At 33.6% G+C, this 23,184-nt stretch overlaps 1 protein-coding gene across 4 annotated transcripts in view; it reads left to right on the top strand.

The window, feature by feature from the left end:
* Nucleotides 1-19,625, top strand: part of LOC121427884 — an 82,206-nt gene extending 62,581 nt beyond the window's left edge. For 2 of the 4 annotated variants that reach the window (XM_041624460.1, XM_041624467.1), the window contains 23 exons: nt 939-1,058; nt 1,441-1,566; nt 1,875-2,000; nt 3,261-3,383; nt 4,445-4,576; nt 4,952-5,083; nt 6,358-6,489; nt 6,942-7,067; nt 7,379-7,504; nt 7,905-8,027; nt 8,375-8,502; nt 9,343-9,598; nt 9,908-10,030; nt 10,764-10,891; nt 11,408-11,648; nt 12,277-12,355; nt 13,349-13,389; nt 13,864-13,933; nt 14,457-14,497; nt 14,903-14,975; nt 15,611-16,082; nt 16,405-16,584; nt 17,078-19,625. In XM_041624460.1, coding sequence (XP_041480394.1) covers nt 939-1,058; nt 1,441-1,566; nt 1,875-2,000; nt 3,261-3,383; nt 4,445-4,576; nt 4,952-5,083; nt 6,358-6,489; nt 6,942-7,067; nt 7,379-7,504; nt 7,905-8,027; nt 8,375-8,502; nt 9,343-9,598; nt 9,908-10,030; nt 10,764-10,891; nt 11,408-11,648; nt 12,277-12,355; nt 13,349-13,389; nt 13,864-13,933; nt 14,457-14,497; nt 14,903-14,975; nt 15,611-16,082; nt 16,405-16,584; nt 17,078-17,161 — 3,182 coding nt within the window. In that variant the 3' untranslated portion in view covers nt 17,162-19,625. The remainder of the gene's footprint in view (nt 1-938; nt 1,059-1,440; nt 1,567-1,874; nt 2,001-3,260; nt 3,384-4,444; nt 4,577-4,951; nt 5,084-6,357; nt 6,490-6,941; nt 7,068-7,378; nt 7,505-7,904; nt 8,028-8,374; nt 8,503-9,342; nt 9,599-9,907; nt 10,031-10,763; nt 10,892-11,407; nt 11,649-12,276; nt 12,356-13,348; nt 13,390-13,863; nt 13,934-14,456; nt 14,498-14,902; nt 14,976-15,610; nt 16,083-16,404; nt 16,585-17,077) is intronic. The other 2 variants (XM_041624475.1, XM_041624483.1) reach the window with 2 other exon arrangements.
* The last annotated feature ends 3,559 nt before the right edge of the window (nt 19,626-23,184 follow it).

Raw genomic sequence — 23,184 nt, forward strand, 5'->3', positions numbered from 1 at the left:
CCATTTGACATGACTTAAAAATATTTCACAGACATGTACTTCGGTTTCAAGGATTTTGAAACCAGGGGGGTGTTTCACAAAGATTTAAGTATGACTTAGAGTCGCACTTAAATGCCTAGTTGCGCGCAGTATAAAAGGCATGACAGCATTGGTCAGATCATGCCAAGAGGACGCGCACTACTGCGTATTGATCAATAAGATTGCGCGTTGCATATCTTGTACGCGTCGACATTTAAGTGCGACCTAAGTCATACTTAAATCTTTGTGAAACACCCCCCAGTTATGCAAAGGATATTTGTATTTCCTTTTAGTCATCCAAATAATATGTATGAGAAAGTTGGTATATGAATATTACATATTATCAATATTATTTACTTTTATTGATTTGTTATCATTCACAATATTTTACCCATATTCATTAATATAAGACAAATGGAGACAATGTGCTTTAGCCAAGTGAGATTAAGTTTATCTGATGTCTAACTCTAAATATTCAAATCCAAAAAGAAAGAAACATCTTATTGCATGTATCCACTGATGGAAAAAAGCAGAAAGTGAATTTGTAGGATTAGTATTAGAATAGATGGAAATAGATGTAACTATTCAGTATTGTAGTCTATTCAGAATCATTAAGATTTAATACATACAAGTCATGTCTTTCTTTTTTAGTTTCTTTTATTGTTAAATGAGCAACTCCATTATGTACATATGACACTTTACACTGTACGTGAGACCTTCATCATGTAATTTGCCTCCGTTTTCTACTTTGTATGAATTGTATTGCTTGAAATTAACTTGGCTTAGAGTATTTGATAAAGTGAGGAAACAATTTAGAAAAATGGGGGTCTGATGTACAAAAAGGTTGATTATTTCATGGATGTGCCCCAAAGCATATTTACCATATTGAAGATAATTACTTTGTTTATTTGTTCATACAGATAATGATGAATGTCAAACGGTTGATATATGTGGAAGCAATACAGACTGTAATAATATTCCTGGTAGCTATGAATGTTCATGTGCTACTGGATATTATGGTACACCTCCATCATGTCTAGGTAATACCATCATCGTTATTTCATCTTTCTTATTTTCCTGTTCATCTCTTCAATCTATTTTGTGAGCATCCTATTTAATCAAGCATACATACGAATCAACTCATGGGAATTTGCAAAGCTATATAGAAAGTGCATTGGATTTATACTTAAAATTGATTTTGAGACGGTAATGACACCTACCAAGTGTCTGCCAATGTCATTTTATTTACAAATATACTAGTTTTGATATTGTCTAGAAGACCCAGATGGTTTATGTACATGTATTAAGCCTATTACTTGATACCAGCAATTGCAATAGCTGACAATTTAATTTCAGTTACACAAAGTAATTTGCAAGCATATAACACATACTTTTTTTTATTCTTTAATTTCTTGTTTGCAGACATTGATGAATGCAGTGCAGACCATACCAATAATTGTACCCAGAACTGTACCAATAACCCTGGATCATATGACTGTTCATGTACGACTGGTTACGTGTTAGATGGAGACGGAATCACCTGCAATGGTATGTAACATTATCAATTATGACAAAACTTGTGCGTAAGAAAGGAACAAAAAATGGGCCTTATATTTGACATATTTTAATAAAATTTCATATTTTCAGTATTAATTAGAGTCAGAGTGAAATTGATTGAATTTGGGCAATGAATTGAGAAATTCTAATGCTAATTTCAATCTTTCATAAATGCAATTCTTGAAAAAGAAACCATTTTTTTCATGCATACACTGTACACATTACAATATCCTAAGTGTTTTCAACAAGGAAGAAATTCCGTTCCTATGCTAATTGAATATATTTCTAATCTCTTACAGACATTAATGAATGTGTAACAGCTAATGATTGTGGAGCTAATTCAACGTGTAATAACACAGTAGGTAGCTACGTATGTACTTGTGATGACGGGTTCTCAGGTTCACCTCCAGCATCATCGTGTCAAGGTTAGTGTTAAGATTCATCATAATCATATTGTGTCAGATTTGTGTTTAGAATGGATATATGTTTCTACTTAAAGGAGAATGAAACCCTTGGAACAAGATAGCTTTTGTGAGAACAGAAAAATCAAAGAAACAGATCAACAAAAGTTTTTAAAAAATCGGACAAATAATGAGAAAGTTATGAGCATTTGAATATTGCGATCACTAGTGCTATGGAGATAGCAAATTGGCAATGCGACAAAGATGTGTGATGTCACTTGTGAACAACTCTCCCCATTACTTTAGTATATATTTCACTTGAATTGCCTCTTTTATCACATCTATCCATAGATCATGTGTTCTTTCTACATGAGGGCATGTCATACATATTTTTTAAGAATACATCACGGATAGAGATTTTGTATCATCATGAGAAAAAGCAAAAAGACATTTTGAGGGTGTTTTATAGTCCACCAAAGGGAAAGTTGTTCATCAGTGACATCACACATCCTTGTCGCATTGCCAATGGGAGGATCTCCATAGCATTAGTGATTGCAATATTCAAATGCTCATAACTTTCTCATTATTTGTCCGATTTTTCTCAAACTTTCTTTATTCTTATTCTTTGATTTTTCTGTTTCTACACAAGCCTATTTGTTCCAAAGATTTCATTCCTCTTTAAGATTAACTGAAAGGTTTTCTACTTCTATATACAGTTAGTGTAATCTGGAAAAAAATTAGGGGGGGGGGGTGTACTATAAAAAATTACTCAATCATGCATAACAATGAACAACACTTAAAGCATGACATAACATAAAGTATGAAATGATTGTTTGATTCCTGTACATAGATATGGTATCTATCGATCCTTCAATAAGAGTAATCAGAAAACGTAACCAGGGCTCCGTACCACAAAGCTTAGCAATTATCGTAGACGTACATGTATGAAATGATTGTTTGATTCCTATACGTATATATGGTATCTATCGATCCTTCATTAATAGTAATCAGATTGATTGTGTACGATCAATTGCTAACCTTTGTGTTACGGACCCCAGGAATGTCAAATCTTAGAATTATTCTAATGTTCCCACAGGCTGAAACATCCATTTATTCTTTGTTGCATAATTTGTGATATGAAGTATTTTACATTAATAAAGTTAATTCCTTTATACATCTGGTATTCTTGGTCTTATAATGACTCCAATGATGATTTTCTTTTTTTTTTATTATGTCCACCTTTTTTTTTTAAATACTCAAACCTTATATTCTTGTTTTGATCAGACATTAATGAGTGTACAGATCAGACTGATCAGTGTTCTCAGATTTGTATCAATGAAGTTGGATCGTACAGTTGCAAGTGTAATCCTGGTTTTGATCTAGACAGTGATGGATTTACCTGCAATGGTATGTATACTACAGCCCTATTAATGATCATGTTACATGCCTTGACAAGAAATGTGTAGGAATTGGGGCAATGGAGCAGTTTTAATGCACTTCATTTCGGGAAATTTTAGTATTTTAGAAATTGAAATCCAGTTTGATATCATATGGGCTATTCCACGGTTACTCACGTTACATTTGGAGACACCTTGACTCATACTTGGAGCTGTAACTCCATTATTATTGATAGGAACTAAACATCTCCTTATCACAACAAAGTACACAGTCTGACTATCCTTTGTATAAAAACAAAACTTGGGAAATTCTGTTATGCTCCTGGCAAATCTTTGGAATGTGTCGGTTACTAACGTTACATGATTTGGACCAACCTGTGGAATTGCCCATATGTATAAATTTGTAAAATTTATGTAAAATTTGGTATTTTAATTTTAGTATTAATTGTGTGTGTTATGTGAAGTTCTGTTTAAATGTCCTAACATTTACATATGAATGTGACCCATTTCAAGGGTGTTTTGTATTGGAAGCAACCTCTTAACCTCTGCAGATTCTCTATCCCAAGTCTTTTTGGAATTGAATTCATCCAAATAAGAAATGGAGATATCACATTTATAAACTCCTTTTGAGTAATGGTATCATTTGTAACAAAATCCCAACTTACTGTATGTAGAAAGCCGATCTTACATTAAGAGCCAAAAATTGTTACATTTTAGACAAATTATATTCCAACTCCGATGTTACCATAGATAAGATTTTGTTTTGTTTTCCAATCAAAACTAAAGATAGCATTGCAACATAATTATACAGGACATTTTTCAACAAGATTCTTTATTTTAAGTGACAGAAAATGAACCCTGCTTTTGAGAAAATGTATTTTGCTACTTTTTCTAAAATTAAATCCAATTGGCATTCTTAAGAACGAGAAAATAGCTGAACTGCAATTGGTTTGATATTGATTGAATACTATTTTCTTTTGAAAATTCACCATTAATGTATGCTATATGGAAGATTTGTAAGAGTGAAGACATTTACCTCACTTTTGCACATTATTGTAATTTTTGCTCTAGTTGCCCCTGGAATGGATTGCGATCCAGCTGTAGATCCTTGTACTGGAGGTGGTATGTGTATCAATGCTTCTTCTCTCGTTAACTGTACCTGCCCAAGAGGGTTTGATAACTTCAATGACACCCATTGCCAAGGTAATAAACACTTGATTTTCAAGGTTTCTCCATTGCTCATTTCTATTTATCTCTTGTGTACTCTCTTTCACTCTCAATCTCTCTCTCTCTTTCACAATCCCTACCCCCCCCCTCTCTCTCTCATTTTCTTTCTCTTGCGTTCTATTCTCTCAATCTTTTTCCATTTCTCTTTCTTTTGAGTTTTTTTCAGTCTTTCTTATTTAAACTTTTTATTAAATTATCTCTGACCCCTTTCACTTACATGTGCTGGTGTTGCATGTTCTCACTCCTTTGTAACTATTGCGGGGGGTGGAGCGGGACTTTGTTCACATGATAGAAAAGCATATTATGGTCACTTAATGGCTATATATATATATTCTTATATTCATTCCTCAGATACGGATGAGTGTACAGACATGACAGACAACTGTGACAGTTCTCTTGGTACTTGTACCAACACACCGGGTAGCTACAACTGTTCCTGTATAGACGGCTATATGCTTGAAGCAGATGAAAGAACGTGCACAGGTAGATTGATTGCTATACACGGTTGTAGAAAGTAGATAGTGCTCAATTATGTTTTACACTGGCAATGTTTGGAGCTCTCAGATAAGAAGATGATTGTATCTGTCATTTACCATTCTCATATATTTACTTCACAAATGGAAATCAGCTTTCACTTTTTTTTGCGGGGGGGAGAGGGGGGGGGGCTTAAATTTAGATTATTTCACATTGAGCGAATGAGTAAACTTAGTCTTCAATGTCTTCATTTGGTCACCGTACATAGTAGGGGAAGGCGGGGTAAGTTGAGCATAGGGGCAAGTTGAGCCACCAGCCCCAGGCCAATAATGAATGAGTCAGACATTGTGGTGGTGTCATGTATTGATGACCCATAGCATAACCCCTAACCCCACCACATTGTTTTCAACTTTGAAACAAAAAGTAGTTTTTTAGAGGGAAAATATGAATTTCAGCCAAAAAAGTAAAAAAGAGTGTGAAGTAGATAAGTGCTTTATAAACACACATGTCTTTAAATACAAAAAGACGTGATAACAACATTATTAGTCCAGGTATGGATCTTCATTCTAGTATATGATGGATGCATAATAAATGTGTGGATACAAAATTATCGCACTAAGTTCGGACTGGGGTAAGTTGAGCCAAACAGCATGGGGCAAGTTGAGCCATGGTAATTCCTATGGTAATGTATCTTAAAAAACAAACAAACCATAAAAATCGATTGAAATGCTGGCTGAAAGGAGCAAATTTACATGACTGCTCTTTTCCTTTTAAATGATGTTAGTATTTATAGAGAATTAGCAAGAAAAAAAACAAAAAATTGACATGCTGGTTCTCCCCTCATACATTTTGTACATAGTTTTTGTGGCTCAACTTACCCCAGAAGGTGGCTCAAACTTACCCCATATATGGGGCAAGTTGAGCCATTTGACATCGTTTTTTTCAAAGGTCACGATGACTTTCAGTGTGGGAATAGAAAGTTATATATAGGTGGAAAATATTTCAGAAGAATTAAATTTCAAGGCAAGGTACTTATTCCGACAAGATTATTAATCATATCAATTCTAACATGCAAAAAGCAAAAACTGTCACAACTTACCCCGCCTTCCCCGTACATAGTATATGTGTATGACAAAATACCAATGCAGGCAATTCTTATTCAATTAATCAGTTCTTTTTATTATCACATGACTGGTGGGTTTTACATCTATATGTGTAAAGGTCGAATCATATTAGATTTTTTGCTTATGGTGCATTGTTTCTATTCCCTTATTGTCCTGCAGATATCGATGAGTGCATGGAAATGACAGATAATTGTGATGACTCTGGCGGTGTGTGTACTAATACACCAGGAAACTTCACCTGTTCATGTTTAGATGGGTACAGTCTTGGCTCAGATCAACGAACATGTACAGGTATAAAGGGTTACTGAACTATTCTGCATAATCAGTTGGTCTCTTTCCCAAAATAACACCACCAGACGAACCCATTTGATTTACTTTATTTGTTCCAATTTCTGTTCATTCTCGACTTATCACTGGGACTAGTACCCATGTGATTGCCATTTTGGGCTCGTTATTCATCAATATTTTATCAAATAGATGAAATGGGGATTAGATGAAATGAACATGCTGGCAATTGAAATGAATAGACATGAGACCAACAATGTTATCATATGAAATAGGAATGGGATTTGGGGAAAAAATTGATGGAGTAATCTGGTAACTGCATTACAGCTTATGTAAATATACGATTTTTAGTAAGAGAATTCAAGATTTACAATCACAGTAAATCTTAAGTTAGATCTTCAACTGAAAAAGACACTCAATTCTATCCCAATATTGAAACTCTGTATCTATCCCTACAGATATTAATGAATGCCTGATGGCTAATGATTGTGGAGCTAATTCAATGTGTAATAACACAGAAGGCAGCTACATTTGTTCTTGTGACACCGGATACTTGGGTAGTCCTCCTGCATCTCCTTGTCTTGGTTAGTTTATAACTTTTTATCTTTAATCCTAGCATCATACTTGCCGATAACAGACTTTTGAGTTGTTACAGAACATTGTAAAAAAAACACTCAGATTTACATGGTTTGTATTAGACTTTATGTGAAAATTTTCTTTTTTAATTGAATAAAAGTGAAGTTGCTCTTGAAAATGAAATTCTTTAAAAAATTTGCAAAATACCATTACATTTTATGCATCCTTACGACACATTTTTATAAAATCCTGAGATGAATTTTTCATGAAAGAAGACATCATCCTTATGCTAACTGAATGTATTTCTAATCTCTTACAGACATTAATGAATGTGTAACAGCCAATGACTGTGGAGGTAATTCAATGTGTAATAACACAGAAGGTAGCTACCTATGTACTTGTAAGAGTGGGTTCTCAGGTTCACCTCCAGCATCATCGTGTCAAGGTTAGTTTTTCAACAGACAATGAAGGCAACTGAACATTCAAATTTTTATTATTTTTTAGATAAAATGAAAATCCCACAATCTTCAATTGTAGTATTTTTTGTCATATAATATGAGGGCAATAATTATTTATTTTCTTTATGAGAGGGTGGGGGCCATGGAAGGTCCATTGTACTTCAAGGGGGCTTATTGGTTATCCTTGACCGTGGAGTCAACTTTTCCTTTATTATATACCGGTACATATATCGTATTTTATCTCAATACAATCAAACTTTTTCTTCAGTTGTCCCAAATCTTTCTTTGTCTTTAAATTTGTCTCAATATGAAGATAATGAGTGAATTTTCTTTGTATAATTTACTATGCATCTTTGATAATTATATCTTTATTACTTTGTTATACAGACATTGATGAATGCGACGGTAGTAACCCATGTACTATGGCCAATGAAGAGTGTAGCAACACAGTTGGAGGTTACCAATGTGTTTGCGCTGCAGGTTTTGTGAGGACGGATGAATATTGCCTGAGTAAGTATTAAATTCTTCACTATGTTATTGTTTTGTCTTTTTGTCCATATTATCTATTGCATTATTCTTTCTGGAATTGCTTCATAGCTGACTGATTGTCAGGGCAAATGAAATAAAAGATGTAATATTCTTTTAAATTTTAACCATCAAGAGAGGTAATGAATATTGATTTGAAAATATTTCATTGAGGGCTTAAGCCCTATTACGGCAGCTCCGCTACAGCTTAGGTGATGATATGATATTTTCTAAGTTTTATAACTATTTGCAGATAAGACAATACTATGATTATCTTTGATAATGTTCAATGAACATCTTGTTTTAAATAAACTATTGTGTTTTTATCTCAGCTAATGCCACCATCTCTGGATCCATCACCATCAATCTTGTTAACAACCAAGTAAAAGCCTATACAGATTCTTTAGCAGACCCAACATCACAGGAATACATGAACTTGACAAATATTGTCTGTTCTGCGGTAAGATTCTTATTTTATCAATGCCAAACCGTACCCACCCTTGTCCATATTTGTATATCCAGTTTAACCTATTCTATGGTCCAAAAATGTTTGCATTATGTATTTTATGTTTAATGTGTTCTTTCCTCATAATTCAATGGTCAAAAGAACTATTTAAATTTTAATTTTCTATTCCCAGCAAGTGTGAGATGAGCAGTAAAAATGAACCAGTTATTTTAGAGATTTTTGGCTCATTAGGCTCTCCATATTTAAACAACAAGTTTAGACCCAAGTGTTGGTTAAACCTGAGCTTTATAAGGATATGGGCCTTTTAAAAGCTTGTGTACACTGATATTCACTGAAAATTGTTAATGGAAAAGGCTTGAGAGTGCATATATCTATTTCAATTCCAATTATATTAGACTTACATACAAAATATTTATCAGTCTTGAATGATAAAGCAATGAGAAGTGTAGTTATTTTTCTCTTCAATTACACAAGTAACCTAATTGAAAAGCAGTATATATGAGATTTATTTGTGTGTTTTTTTGTTTTTTTTTTGCTTGAAGAATTTGACAGGTTGAGTGTATGCTCAAATGATATTGAACTGTATTGTATGAAATTGTAAACTCTACATCTGAAATGGGATGTGAGACATTGATGCCATAAATATGCCAATAAGACTTCATTCAGTTCTAATAGATGTACACCAAATGTAATTCTTGTCTGATGATATAAAAGACCTTGTGATATAGCTCTTGATACATGTATGTCATCAACCCTGGGTATCCCTTTCACTTACACTGTATCCCTATCAAAGACTTTTACACTTTTTAATTGTTCCCTCTCATTTGATAACAGTTGTTAAGTGAGGTCAACACAATGGTTAACACAAGCACACCGTACCCAGTGGCAACATGCGAGGTCACCAGCTTTGCTCCAGGCTCATCACTCGATGAAACAGTTGTGAATTTTATTCTGACTGTGTATGGGGAGAGCACAGAAGAAGTAACCAATATCACTACAGAGATCATGACCAATGGCTTCTCTGACTCTCCTAGAGTTTGGACCGATGAGTTCGGCAATACCATTCAACTTATATCTCTATTCTTTGATGGTAAGATACCTTGTTTACACTACACCCCATCCACATTTTGAAACTCTCAGTATTCTGGGTCATCAGTTCTCATTTGTATTAAGGAAGAAAGAGGTTGTAGAACCTTTATTCTAGTTTGCAGTTTATTCTAGTCTTTGGTGCGATGGAAAATAAAAATAATAATCATTGATTACTTTCATTAACAATTGAGAATGTGGCTCTAAGGGTATATTCTCATTGGCAAGTCTGGTATACGCCAACAGAACTTATTTTACGTAATGATATTGATGAATTTATTTTTGTCTTTATGCTTCTCATATTGTTCTCCAGATACGGAAGAGTGTGCTCTGCCAACATCATGTACTGGAGTAAATGAATTCTGTGTTGAATTAGATCCAGGTTTTGTATGCAACTGCACGGATACCGCTCTACGATTCATGGGAATGTGTTTGTGTAAGTGCTCTCATTCTATTATCACTTCATGTGATGATAAGATCATTTCATCTTCATAAGATGAAATGATTTGATTTCATGTTGGTATTTACATTCATTGTGGTCTGTGTAGCCTTAGCTGCATTTTCTATACAAATTCTTGAAACAATGAGATTAACAGTTCTTCAAAGTGTGATCTGTGTGATTATGTAACAGTCCTTTTCGGGACTACCTGACATGTTGAAACCAAAAACCATATCCAATTGTTACATTGTTATAATGTTTTTACAATTTTTATCATTCCTGATTAAAGAAAAAATTGTCATCAGTCAAAATAAAATTGATTTCTCCTTTCCAAACTCAGCATTAAATCATCTTTTACAATACCACCAAATGCTGCTTTTAAAACAGATCACATTTTTCATCCCACAAAACATGGGTTATCTGTTTGTATAATCATCCAATAAATAGCCAACGTTTCATTTGTTTCATTTATTTCCACAAAATTAGAATACATGTATACACACAGCAATATACAAATACATGTTAAAATAGTGGTGGACTAAGTCAAACATAATACATACAGTACGTAATCATAAAAATACAAATGACACAAAATAGGAAAGGAAAAAAAGAAGGAAATGAAACACACAAGGCATTTGCCTCTTAGCTTTCTAGTTTCAAATAATGTTCTATATTCACAATTTTATTTGACTATATGAATGAAAATGATTTTGTGTGCTGTATTCTGCAGATAAAGTGACATTGACGGGAAGTTTCCGTTACAACCGTGTCAATGGTCTACCTGTGACATTCAGAAATAGTTTATCAGATTCATCTACAGAAGACTACACCAATGAGACTATCATCACATGCGGAGTGGTAAGTAATTGGAAGAAATACATGACATTTGTTTTCTTCTATTGCCATTGTGCCTACTCTTTTTTCTAATAGTGTAGATTACAAAAGGCTGGAATACCATTTGAGATCGTTTTAGCATCCACATTTCCACAAACACTTGTGTGATATTCAAAATACTAGTATATTAATCACTGTGTGAAAATAAGCTATATATAAATCTCGACCTACCCAAGCCCATGGCCTGCATCATATACAATTTATTTTCATTGAAAGTCATGTTATTGATGCTTAATGTAATGAAGCATACTATCGATCATCAACTATCTACCCTATCCCTAAAAAGATATAAAAATGTATTAGGCTGTGTACATTTTAACTTTGTTAAGGCTCTTATCTGAAAAGAGATGCTGATGCAGTTTTATTGAAAGGTTTGAAAATTACCATGTCTTCCTTTACTTTCCCTAGATGTGCCAATTATACTGTATCCCTTAATACTCAGTAGACACTAACAGTACACATTTATTTTCTCTACCGCAGTTCACGGACCAAATAACAGCATGGGTAAATGTCAGTGTGGCTTACGAGTACATTGACTGTATGATCACTGGTTTTAGCCCGGGAAGCATTATTGTAGATTTCATCATTGATATCTATGGTACGAGTATGATGGAGGCCATGATGAGGGCTCAGATTGCCAGTGATAATGGATTCCAAGGTCAACCTAGTAACTGGACTGGAGCATCCGATGTCATCTATGTAGAAGACTTATTATTTGGGCGTAAGTACACTATACTGAATGGTTGTTTGCAGGACTTGAATGAGTTCTTAATGCAAACATTTTTGTGTCATGATTAATCCGACAGATGGCTCAGCATAATTTCCTTCCCAAAGATACAGAGATAAAGAGTGAATGTATCATACAAGACCTGCACTAGTAAACCTAATCATGAGTCTGGTATGTGTGACTAGGTTAGTGGAAAATGTTCATACAGTTACGCTGTAAAAAAAGTGTCAGTTTGTGAATCTATTTGCACGTTATGGTAGTTGAGTAGGAAGGGAAGCTTTGTTAAACGGGTAATATAGGAGCGCCTTGAGCACCTAACTAGGTGGATATGTGCGCAATATAAATACCCTATATTATTATTATGTATGTTTGTTGCATATTTAGGGACCAGAAAATGAGAATTATAATCTACTCATGGCATGGATATACAGCTCTTGGTTCTTCTGACCTTATTGATGTTTATACATGGATTGTTCTTATTGTTTATGATTTGATCCTCCATACACTAGTTCACTTCATACAATTTGATACTTCTTCACCATTTCCTGTATAGTATACGCTGATTACAAAAGAAACATTTCTTAACGTTTTAGAAATCTTATCCCATTGTGTTTGTTTCTAGAATGCAATTCATCTACTCCTGTGTGTGGGGATGCAGGGACATGTCTCTATAACACCTCTGCCAACATGCCATACTGCAGGTGAGCAATGGAACTCATCATCTTTAATGGTTGAATGATGTGAACCTGTAAAAAAAAAAACAATGATTGCACTCCACACTTAACATTCATACTCATAGCACATACAATTAGTGATGCCCAATAGTATTGGAGATAAGTATCGGTGAAGCAATATTGATGTTCTTGAATTACATGTGAATGGGTATTTAGGGTATAAGTGAAGCAGGAAAAGAATCTATTCAAACATACAATATTGAAGTTCCGTTATAAGACCAGTGCACATGTATATGTGTGTGTTTAAAAGCCCTACAACGGCTAAAGTTTGCATGCATTACCTTGAATATTTTATTAATATGTTTTCCAAGATATAACTTTTATAATGTATTGCCCTCATTTAATTCTGGTCATGCTATGTTAAAAGCCTCATGTGATATGGTCTAATTTGGGCAATATATTTTTTCAAGGCCTATACAATTTCGTTTTGTTTACTACAATACATTTACAGCAAATTCATTATAAAAAGTTATGTACCCCCCACTCCTTTCCTTGATTAATATCTAGTCAGGCTAATGTTCAATGGCATGCATTTATGCATTAATGTAGATTTGCATCCCATTGCTCTTGGTAATATGCAAGTTCATTGCAGTCTGTCTGTACATGTACAAAGTTTCATGGATGCAAAAAAGCAAGAGATGTAAATGTTATTGACCTGACTTTTTGATTGTCATTTTCATTAAACTGAGTCAATGTAAATAAAATTGCTCATGCAGATCTCCTGCACAGATGAGAACCTGGGAAGCATTTCATGAAAGGACTTGTCAGGTGTTTTATCGGACAGGTCCTGTTTTATCTGAGAGTTACCATAGTAACAATACTTATTAGCTGATGAGAATAAAGAAATCTCTCAGATCTGACAAATTGTAGGATGAAACAATGGCTATGAAACACTCCCCTGTTGCTTCATAAGAGTAATGCTTTCAATAATCTATGTTTCATTTATTTTTGTTTATTCAGATGCCCTCCAGGCTACAGTGGAGATGTTTGTCAGAACAGTGGTGAGTTTATGTACAATATCCATGTGCTTCCAGTTTATGAATGAAGTTCTTGAATCATCACAATAATATAATATCACTTGTCAAAGATTTCTGGATTTAATAACCCACAATGTGTATATTAGAAAATTTCATATAAAAGAGAAACATGAGGAGGGTACTTTTGAAAACATGAAAGAATCTTGCAATAGCTTAAATGTAGTTACTTTGATTTGGTATTTTGATCTGTACATCTGTATAAATTCTTTTGAAATTATGACTGAAAATGCTACCCCAAATTTAATCAAGTGTTTAGAGCCATAAAAATGAGTTAACCTAAATATTACTAATCTGTGTACAGTTGCAAATGCCATGACCAACATCTACCTTATTAGGGTTCATTAACATTGACCAAGCTATACATTGTTCATATTATTAAATTTGAAGTAATTGTCAACTTGATTGAAATTATTTTAATCTAACTTTTTATCATTTCAGTCTGTGATGACTATACATGCTTGAATGGAGGCACATGCCTAGTTGATACGATAGGAGATCCGTATTGCCAGTAAGTTATCAATCAATACATATCAGTTAGATGTTCCGTGGATGTTTCTCTATGAGTTTATACAGCTCTAAATTACATTGAGGAAATTCAATCAAAGGATGTTTCACTAACAATTTTTTCAAACATTGATGTATAAATCTTGTGGCCTTTGAGAAATATATTGTCATAAGTTTATGAGCAAGATTGCAAATTATTAATTAAATAATGTAATATGAACTTCCAATCTAATTGATTTGGAATGTGGAATATGTGGATTTGTAATTTTATAAAGTAATAGAGTAATGCTATAGGATAAGAATAAGATTGAAATTAATTATCAGGGGGTTTCAAAATTACATTAAATGGGTATACAAAGCTACCTAAAAAAAAGGCAAAAAAAGTTACCATTATTTATGAATGTTACAAGGCAAGGTTCTGATGATAAGAACTTCCTACAACTTTTTTCATTGTGAAATTTTTGACAATCATCCTGATTGTTTGTGTATTTTATAATTCAATTATTTTTTTTAATTTCTCTTTATAGATGTCCTAGTGAGTACACAGGCACATTTTGTGAAAATCCAGGTAAGATATTGTATTTTTTTATTTTCGGTCGTTATCACATATTATTCATGTAATTCTATGACTTATTACTAAAGCTATTAGTCTTTATGTTTTAGAGTAATTATGTGGCATGTGGTTGAATGTATTTATAGCTAATTCACACAGGCAAATAGACTGATGTGTAAGAGTCTTGTCATGTTTATGGTTTGTGTTTAAAAAAACATTGTGGATGTATTAGAGAATATTACTGTGGGAATCCCCTCCAAACACCATTCAGGCTCATCAGCTTATGAAAAATGAATATGAAATGAGTGTGTATATCATGTATTGTCTAGAGGACCAACATAACATGAAGCATGAACATTTTTTTAAAGAAGCCTCTTTCAGTGACATATTTTTCTTTCCTTTTCTTCTTTCTATTTTCAGTTACCTGTGTTGAATTGGATTGTCAGAACAACAGTACATGTGAAGTAGATGACAGTGGAATAGCTTCCTGCAAGTAAGTTGGATAGTACTTACTAACTTCAGCAGAGACCTTGTGGTTCTTTGTTATGATTGACAATGCACTTTTGAAGCTACTTGTGTAGTCCATGACTCTAAAGCCATGCTGTCAGGAGTAATACTACTAACCAATACTACTAAGCAAGTCAAACTTTCTTTAAGGGTAGGCTAGAGATTGCACAATGTGATGAGAACCTTTCTCAGGGTACAAAGCCTTCGAGCAGGAGATGTGTGAAAGGAAATCACCTAGAAGCATCAAATTGAGTTTATTCTAGCATACATTATTCTTAGAAATGCAGACTCTTTGTTTTGTAATGAAAAAATCCTCATATCTCATTTGGGATTTGTCTAGTCTGTAGAATAGAGAATTATCTAATGTTATCAGTTTAATGAATGTGGTGAAATGTTGAGCACAGTCTCTTTTTTATGTCCTTTCAAACAAAATAAATGTAGATGTGTTTGGATATCTCAGATTGTGTAACTTTTGGACCGTGTCTCGTTCTCGCTTAAAAAAAACTTTTTCAGTTTCCATGTAAAAAATTTCAGTTTGTGTTTTTAAGTTTTAAATCTCATCAAACAATAGAAAGCCCATGCAACAAATCTAAAGGAATGTTTTTCTTATTTTTGTTTTAGTTGTCTTGATGGGTATGAAGGAGACACATGTCAGATAGAATCAACGCCTGGACTGTCTACCGGTGTCATCGTTGGTATCGTGTTGGGAGTTGTTGGCTTTGTTCTTCTTGTTGTTGTCCTCTGCTTCTGCTGCCTGATTCTCTTTGCTGCTCGCCGTCGACGACAACGCAAGCGAGAGCTTTTGGAGGGTGCGGACAACTGGGGTTACGGAGGTCGCCGTTATGCCCCTGCAGTCGCAGCTCCATCTGCCACCTCAGGGCCATCGCGTGCTGTTGTTCGCAATGACCCAGTAGAATTCTCCAGCGAATCCTCGGACAACTTCTACTACTACCAGAACACCAGAGGGAGACCTTACGGTGCAGCTGCTGGTTCTGCTCCTTCAGCTAGACCAATTTATACTGTAGATGACGACGATGATGATGATACCATTGATAGCAGATTCTCAGGCATCATTAGAAACATGTGGAATATGGTGAGCATTTCAATTCCATTTATTTTTTGTTGTACAATGATCCTAATTCTTGTGTCATTACATTGTCCCTCAATCTCATTCATAAGAAATTGATTCCTTTGCAGACTGTTACTCTTTTTGTTAAAGAACAAAGACAATATTTTCTACACCAGTACCTCATTGTCCTTCTAAATAATTTTTCAATTATACTGATGGCAGTAATGATGGTCTTGTACTGTGAACAGAAGCGGAAACTCCCAGAATTACTGAAAATTATCAAAGTCAAGTCTGTATGCATGCCTTCATGGAGATTATCATTATCCATATTGCTTTTACCACTTAGCATGCTGATCAGCGACCAGAAGCAGCATTTGACCCAAGAGAGCTTCCTTCAGCTAGTAACTTTATGGCTGGTGGCATACCTCGTGCCTCTGTACAACCAAGAAATCTTTATCCTGAATACAACAATTCTGGCTTTGAGAGACCGTATGTCGCTGATGGAACGGAGAGCTACCAATACTCTGTAAGTTAATTTTCTTTAGAAATAGATAACCTGAATGGTATTTACACTAGCTAATTATTTTTAATGAAAAAAATGATAAGTATAAAAAAATCCATTCTTCAAACAACCATGGTGATCCCCATGAACAGCCTTTCAGTTGATGTCTTCCCTATACCTGGAAGAGAATATTGATGTGTTGCCATGATTACTTTCTAGACACTTGAAATTACCTTTGATTCGAGACTGTAAATTGTAGATTAGTGTGAGAGGTCACAGTGGAACTTCTTGGGTAGTTGCCATTGGAACAGACCAGAGCTTGACCTACTTTCTGATATATCATAAAGAGATGCACTATTTAGATCTGTCAAGATACTTCCTCTCATTTTTTGACTCATAATGTAAACACTCTCCTTTGATACAATTGAGAATTAGCTGAGCTCTGTTAAAAGTATGATTAAGTTCTTGTAGTGATATTATTTTTGAATGAAGTCTTTCAATGTATCTCTCTTACTAGGAGGAGACTGAGGAATTCCGACCGTACCGTGGAAGAAATAGAGACAAGTCACGAAGTGCTATGGAAGCCTACAATTACTTCTAATCAATCCATGGTACCTGTGAAGCATGTAGCAATTTGTGAGTGATTTTCACTGATAATTGTTTTAGCTACTGCTCTCCTCATACCCGCTAAGCCGAAAGCAAATTTGTCATTGGAAATCACCATCAAGATGCTTCAGGAGATGATTAGCTGACCGCATGGCTGAAGCAGCTCAAATCTTCCAGAATGCTTTGCAGGTTATACTACATGAAGATAGCTTTTTATTTTTTTATGTTGCCTCATTGAATTGAAAATCAAATAATGTGTTTTATATTATAAAAATACAATATTCAATTGGTTGATTATTTGTGTACATCTTGTTTATGACTTTAGAATATGATGTAGATATGCAAAATGTATGCAAATTTTTAACCTTATATGCCGTTTAAGTCAAATTACTATTGAATTATTATTACTAGGAACATTCTGCTGCTTTATGTTGATATCCAAGTAGATACTCACATTGGAATTATCAAACACTAATTAGGAATCACCTTGGCTTGTTTATTCAATCTTTCTTGGTGCGAATTTTACTTGAACATGTAACTATCAGGGTCATTGATACAGCTTTAATTTCATGTACAAGTAAAATAATGTTTTAATTTGTCTACTTTGATATAGTACCTGCAAGATATAACAGTACTTTTTAAAATTAAATATATATATATTTATATATATATATATATTATTTTGTATGATGAAAATTTGTTATTATAAAGACTGCAGTAATATGATTTCCTTAAATGTGTGTTCATTGTAATTTTTATATTAAACTGTTGTTTTCTTGTTCTCAGTGAAATAATGTACTATCTCACATGTCATGAAAGTTTTTTCTCCCAATGTGTGAGTATCATGCCATTTTTATTATGGTTTAGATTAACATAGGGCTTAAAATGAATGATCCTCATCTCCATTCTTTGCATTTCAACGTATGTATTATTTTTTATGGACTGTTGTTAGTAATTGAAAATTCGTTAGTAGGCCTTAATGCACTATCTGCCAAGGAACTTGCTTAGTATTATAACATCATTGTCTGCTGTTCATTCTAACAAAAATTAACACCTTATAAAGTAACATAAATCAATGTTTTAGAATTAACTTTTTAGTATATTGGTACGAGTAAAGTATATGTAAATGATTATTATAGGTATAAATATATTTACACATATTTCTTATTTCATTTTAATTACAGGGTATTCTTGTCTTTTCATGATTTATTTCATATAAACAAAAAATATAATCTATGTAAATATATCATGGTAGTATTTGAGAGATTTTACAACTTTGCGGTTTTCTTCATGGCTTCCATAGTGAAATAGGAAATTATACGTCTTCTTTCCTCTCACTATGCATAAAGTATGTAATATGATTTTAGCAAGAGTTCCGGTAGTCAGCTGCATGTAAAATAATACCCACAAAAGATCATGTGTGTGATAGTCAGTTTTCACATAGCATTTTAAAACATGGATATATTTAAGAGTAATCTGATTTGTCATACCGCTGCTGGGGCCCGTTGCAGAAAAAAGTTGCAATCCATCGCAACTCTAAAAATCATGCGCAACTTGATTTTCAACCAATCAACAGCGCGCATTTGGGACTTGCGTTTGATTTTTTGACTTGCGTTTAAACGCAACTCTTTCTGCAACTGACCCCTGGTCAATGAAGCATGTGGGTATAATAGTATATCCTTGTATAATTGTAAGTCTGCAGTAGAATTTATTTTTGTTATATCAGGTTAATATATCTGCACCCACCTTGATAAAAGCATATTTCTGGATAAAAAGAATATTAGCATGAAACGTATATATTTTTGTATTGAATATCAATTTAATGAAATAGCTAAATGCTGGTGATCTGTTTTGTTATCAATTTTAATGCACATTTATTTAAAAAAATTATTATTCATGAGAAAGTACAAAGATCTAGTCATGGCAAATGTTTTTCCTCCTGGGTTATATAAATAAAGATGATTGCCAGTTGTGATCTAGTATGGTATGTCTTGGAGTATCTGTAGAAGACCCATGATCTAATCCCATAGTGTTTTGATGAAATAGAATGGATTATCAAGTTTATATGTCAAAATTAATTATTTTCTGTTTCAATCAGCACACACTGACAAAGTGGAATACATGCTTTTAGACTACAAAGATACAGAAAATATCTAAATGATATATTCTATGTGGAGAGTGATGTCATTATATCAGGGGAATGTTATTTGGTATCCCTTGGGTTAATCACATATAAATCTCTATATACATGCAGTTGAAGTTAGAGGTTAAAATCGTTTTGAAAAATATTGAAAAAATAAAAGGTTAATGTACACCTAAGCATTTCTCAAAAAGTGTTCATACCAAAATTACTATAATAACATCTTTAAGAGTATCATTGGTATCATGATGAATTTATCAAACAAAAGTGTTTTTCATTTTTTCTAAATTCTGAACTAACATTTGTGTTCACTTTCCTCACAAAAAAATCAATGAATTGCTCTTTTTTACAATACATTCAGATGAATGCAACAAGTATTTACAAACATGGGCGTTTCTTTGAAAAGTAGCTTTACACGATGATTATTATGCAGAAGCATTAGCTGACATATATCTGGAAATTATGATATAAAAACCTTGCGACAAAGTCATCAAATCTACTGCATCTCCAGCAATGTTTGGTATCATGTGAAAGTGCATACTTAGCTCTTCCATCTGTTTAAAAATATTTTGGCGGAATATACATTTCAACTTCTGACAATCACAAATCGGGAAAATTTATTGGATACCAAGTCTGTTCTGATAGAACCAATATTTTTTAAACATGTGGTAGATTTTTTTCATTCAGGCAAAGGTACGATCTCCCTAAGTAGGCCTATGTAAACTTTGACTCCCAACTGTATAATGATGAATGAATATTTGGTCATTGTGATATTTTGTAATGCTGCTAATGTCATCTTTAGATATCATTAATTTTTGCCATTTTATTATTGCTATTATATTCAATGGTGGTATAATTATTGTTATTTTCATCATTACTGTTATGATAATGATGGTGGTGATGATTATTGTTATTCTTAAAGTTATTATTATTATTATTGTTTATTCACTTATTTATTCATTTCATTTGTATTATTCATTTCAATAGATATTTATATATTTTTTATATTTGTTTCTATCATTGCTATGACTGCTATCTGTTCTTGGACTCAAATGGTTTATGTATTAAGAAACTGTAGTTGTAATTGTTTTAAGAACCAATAGGAATACGTGATTTGATTAATTCATTGTTCTGGATGATTGTTTCTTTCACTATCTCATATGAAACATTATATTTTCAGTATCACCTCAATGCTCTGGTCCAAATGATAGTATACTCCTGTATGTAGGGATAAAGTTTGATTATATGGAATAGGAGCAGTGGAATATTTCACCATAAATCTCACTTTCCTTGCACTGATCTGTGGCAGTTAAATTTTATTCACATTTTTATGTGTTTTATTTATATGCAGTTAAGGACATTGTACTAATAACCAACTGATTTTTATGTGAAATTAAGACAATATTATCAATAAAATTATTTGGGAATTTTATTAAAATAATAAATGTGTCATTTTTTTATTCAAATGTGATTAAATGTCTTGATGCAATTTAAATCTATAGTTTGGGTCAAATACAATTGAAATATAATAATATATAACACTTATTATCTGGAATGAACCAAGAATGCTCAAATTAGGACTATTGAAAAATAATGAATCCACAAAATAAATTAAAGGAAAATGAGAGATTTTTATCTGGTTGTGGTTGGTTATGGGGTTTATGTGGATGTGTGTGACTGTTTGTGTATGAGAGAGAGAGAGATTTGAGGGGATGGGTGGAAATGGAGAGGACGATATTATGTGCTGAAGTGAGATTTTAAGTTGTCACGCGTTATTGGTTTGAGGATACGTGCCCTCCTGAATGAATTATATTCACCCAAGTTCATCACTCCTTCAGCAACCATTCTTTCCAGCCATTCGTTTGGAAAAAGTATATCCAAAACGATGATTCCCCTCTAGTTTTATCATCAACTCCTCTCCCATTATATAGGGCATGTTTTCTATGTTTTTCTTTGGCATTTGGTTTGCGGACCAGGTGAGTCAGAAAAAAAATGTAGACCTACACTCGAAAATTGCAGACTTAATTATGTCCTCGTCATGAACACGGGGGGGGGGGGGCTTGTCTGTTCTCCAGTTGGGGTAGAGTTTTTAATATATGCTATAGTGTAGTGTTGTACAAATTATAAGTTGAGGCAGGGGTAGAAAATAGAGTTCTAATTAGCAGCAACTGAAATCATCAATCAATCATCAACCAAAATTAAGGGAAGAAACGCAAATAAACTGAAGCAGTAGAAGTCTGGTTGTGCACTGATTAAACTGCTGGGCTACTTTGCTCAGCTCAACTCTTGAACCTTAACTTAGTACATGTAAATTTTGAATTAAACAACCAATCAAAATAAAGAAAATGGAAAGATTGAAATCAAAATGTAAGAACACACATCATAAGACAAACCAATGAGGAATAAGGAGGTGAATGTGATAAAAAAAAGTCTGGGTAATTATGTAATAATGAGAATAGTCATTAGATTGAGGAGTCGGGCGAGGGATAGAATGATTGGAATGAAGAAGACAAAAGGAGGAAATAGGGAATGACATATAATTAACCTATGTTCAGACTATACAAGGGCAGTGCTGAAAAGAAATGCACTAATGAACTCAAGCCAAGACTGAACAGAAATATAAAACAGTTGGAGAAGAAAACACAAGTTAAAGAAAATAAACAAGATGAGGACAAAATAACCATCTTACATAAGCTTTCTTTCTGCAATTTCAATTTTCATTTCTTTTATATGTTCTCTAAGCTACTTATTCTTCTTCTTCTGTTGATTTCCTCCAGTCCTGGAGAACTGCGAGATCCAGTGGATACGCAGAAAAAGTGGTTTGATGAATATGTATAGAGACAAAACAGCATGGCTCAGAACGAGGTTGGAATAAAAGTGTATCACGAGGCTGTCTAGTTGTTGTTCACCAACATTTCTTGCTCATGCAAGAAATGAAGGGGGTAGTAATGAAGTTGGGGAGCATAATCAACAGGTATACTAGTTGCCTTAGTGTCCAGTCCAAGAAGTACGACACTAGTAACAGCTGCTGCGACTTGTGACGCAGGAGTTATGGCAAGATCACGTCGGAGATATGGAGGAAGGTTGGCGAGGAACATTTTCCTTTCATCCGCATAGAGGGTACATTCTCCTATATAAGGTGGGGTACAGTCTCATTCTTGATATTGCAATAGCATGTGCTATCGTGACGCCTTCCAATCTTGGTGAGACGTGAGTTGGTAGCACAGACACCACAAAGAAACTGACTCTTCAGGGATAAGGCTTGGCGATGACTATGAGAGTTTAGTCTTGATGGGAGTAGAGTTGTCCTCTGGATGCGGTCTAGCTGACTAAACAGCTGAATAGAGGATTTGGCTGCTAGAGCGGCTTGCTCTTTCTTTAATTCAACAAAAGAATAAAAAAGTTAGCATACCCTTAACCAAAAACAAGTTCAAACACAAATAGATATGACAGTTATTATAAAAAGAAACATTTACTTGCTCTAATGAATATTCATGCATTATTTAAATATGGCGATAATTGAAAAATATAAGTACATTCAACATGATTTTATAAGTAATATTCATCTTTGCCTAATTGAGTGAGTTAGATTTACTCAATCAAAGCAAGCTATCAATATGTGAATTTTCGTAAATGGATATTGAACCCAAATAAATCAAGAAAATTAAAAGACAAGTTAAAAAGCAAAAAATGATTACAAATTGTAAATTCTACTTAAATACATTAAGTGTTAATTACTGATTCAAATTTTTTTTTACAGTGTGAAAGTGGGACGATAGGAGAAGCGGACTTTCGAATCACGAAAGTCCTCCATTCTGGGGTTAATATTTTAGTGATTGTTTTACTTAATTGAATAAAGTTATGCAAAGAAAATATAT

This window comes from Lytechinus variegatus, chromosome 1 (assembly GCF_018143015.1).
Source record: "Lytechinus variegatus isolate NC3 chromosome 1, Lvar_3.0, whole genome shotgun sequence".
Lineage (NCBI taxonomy): Eukaryota > Metazoa > Echinodermata > Echinoidea > Temnopleuroida > Toxopneustidae > Lytechinus > Lytechinus variegatus.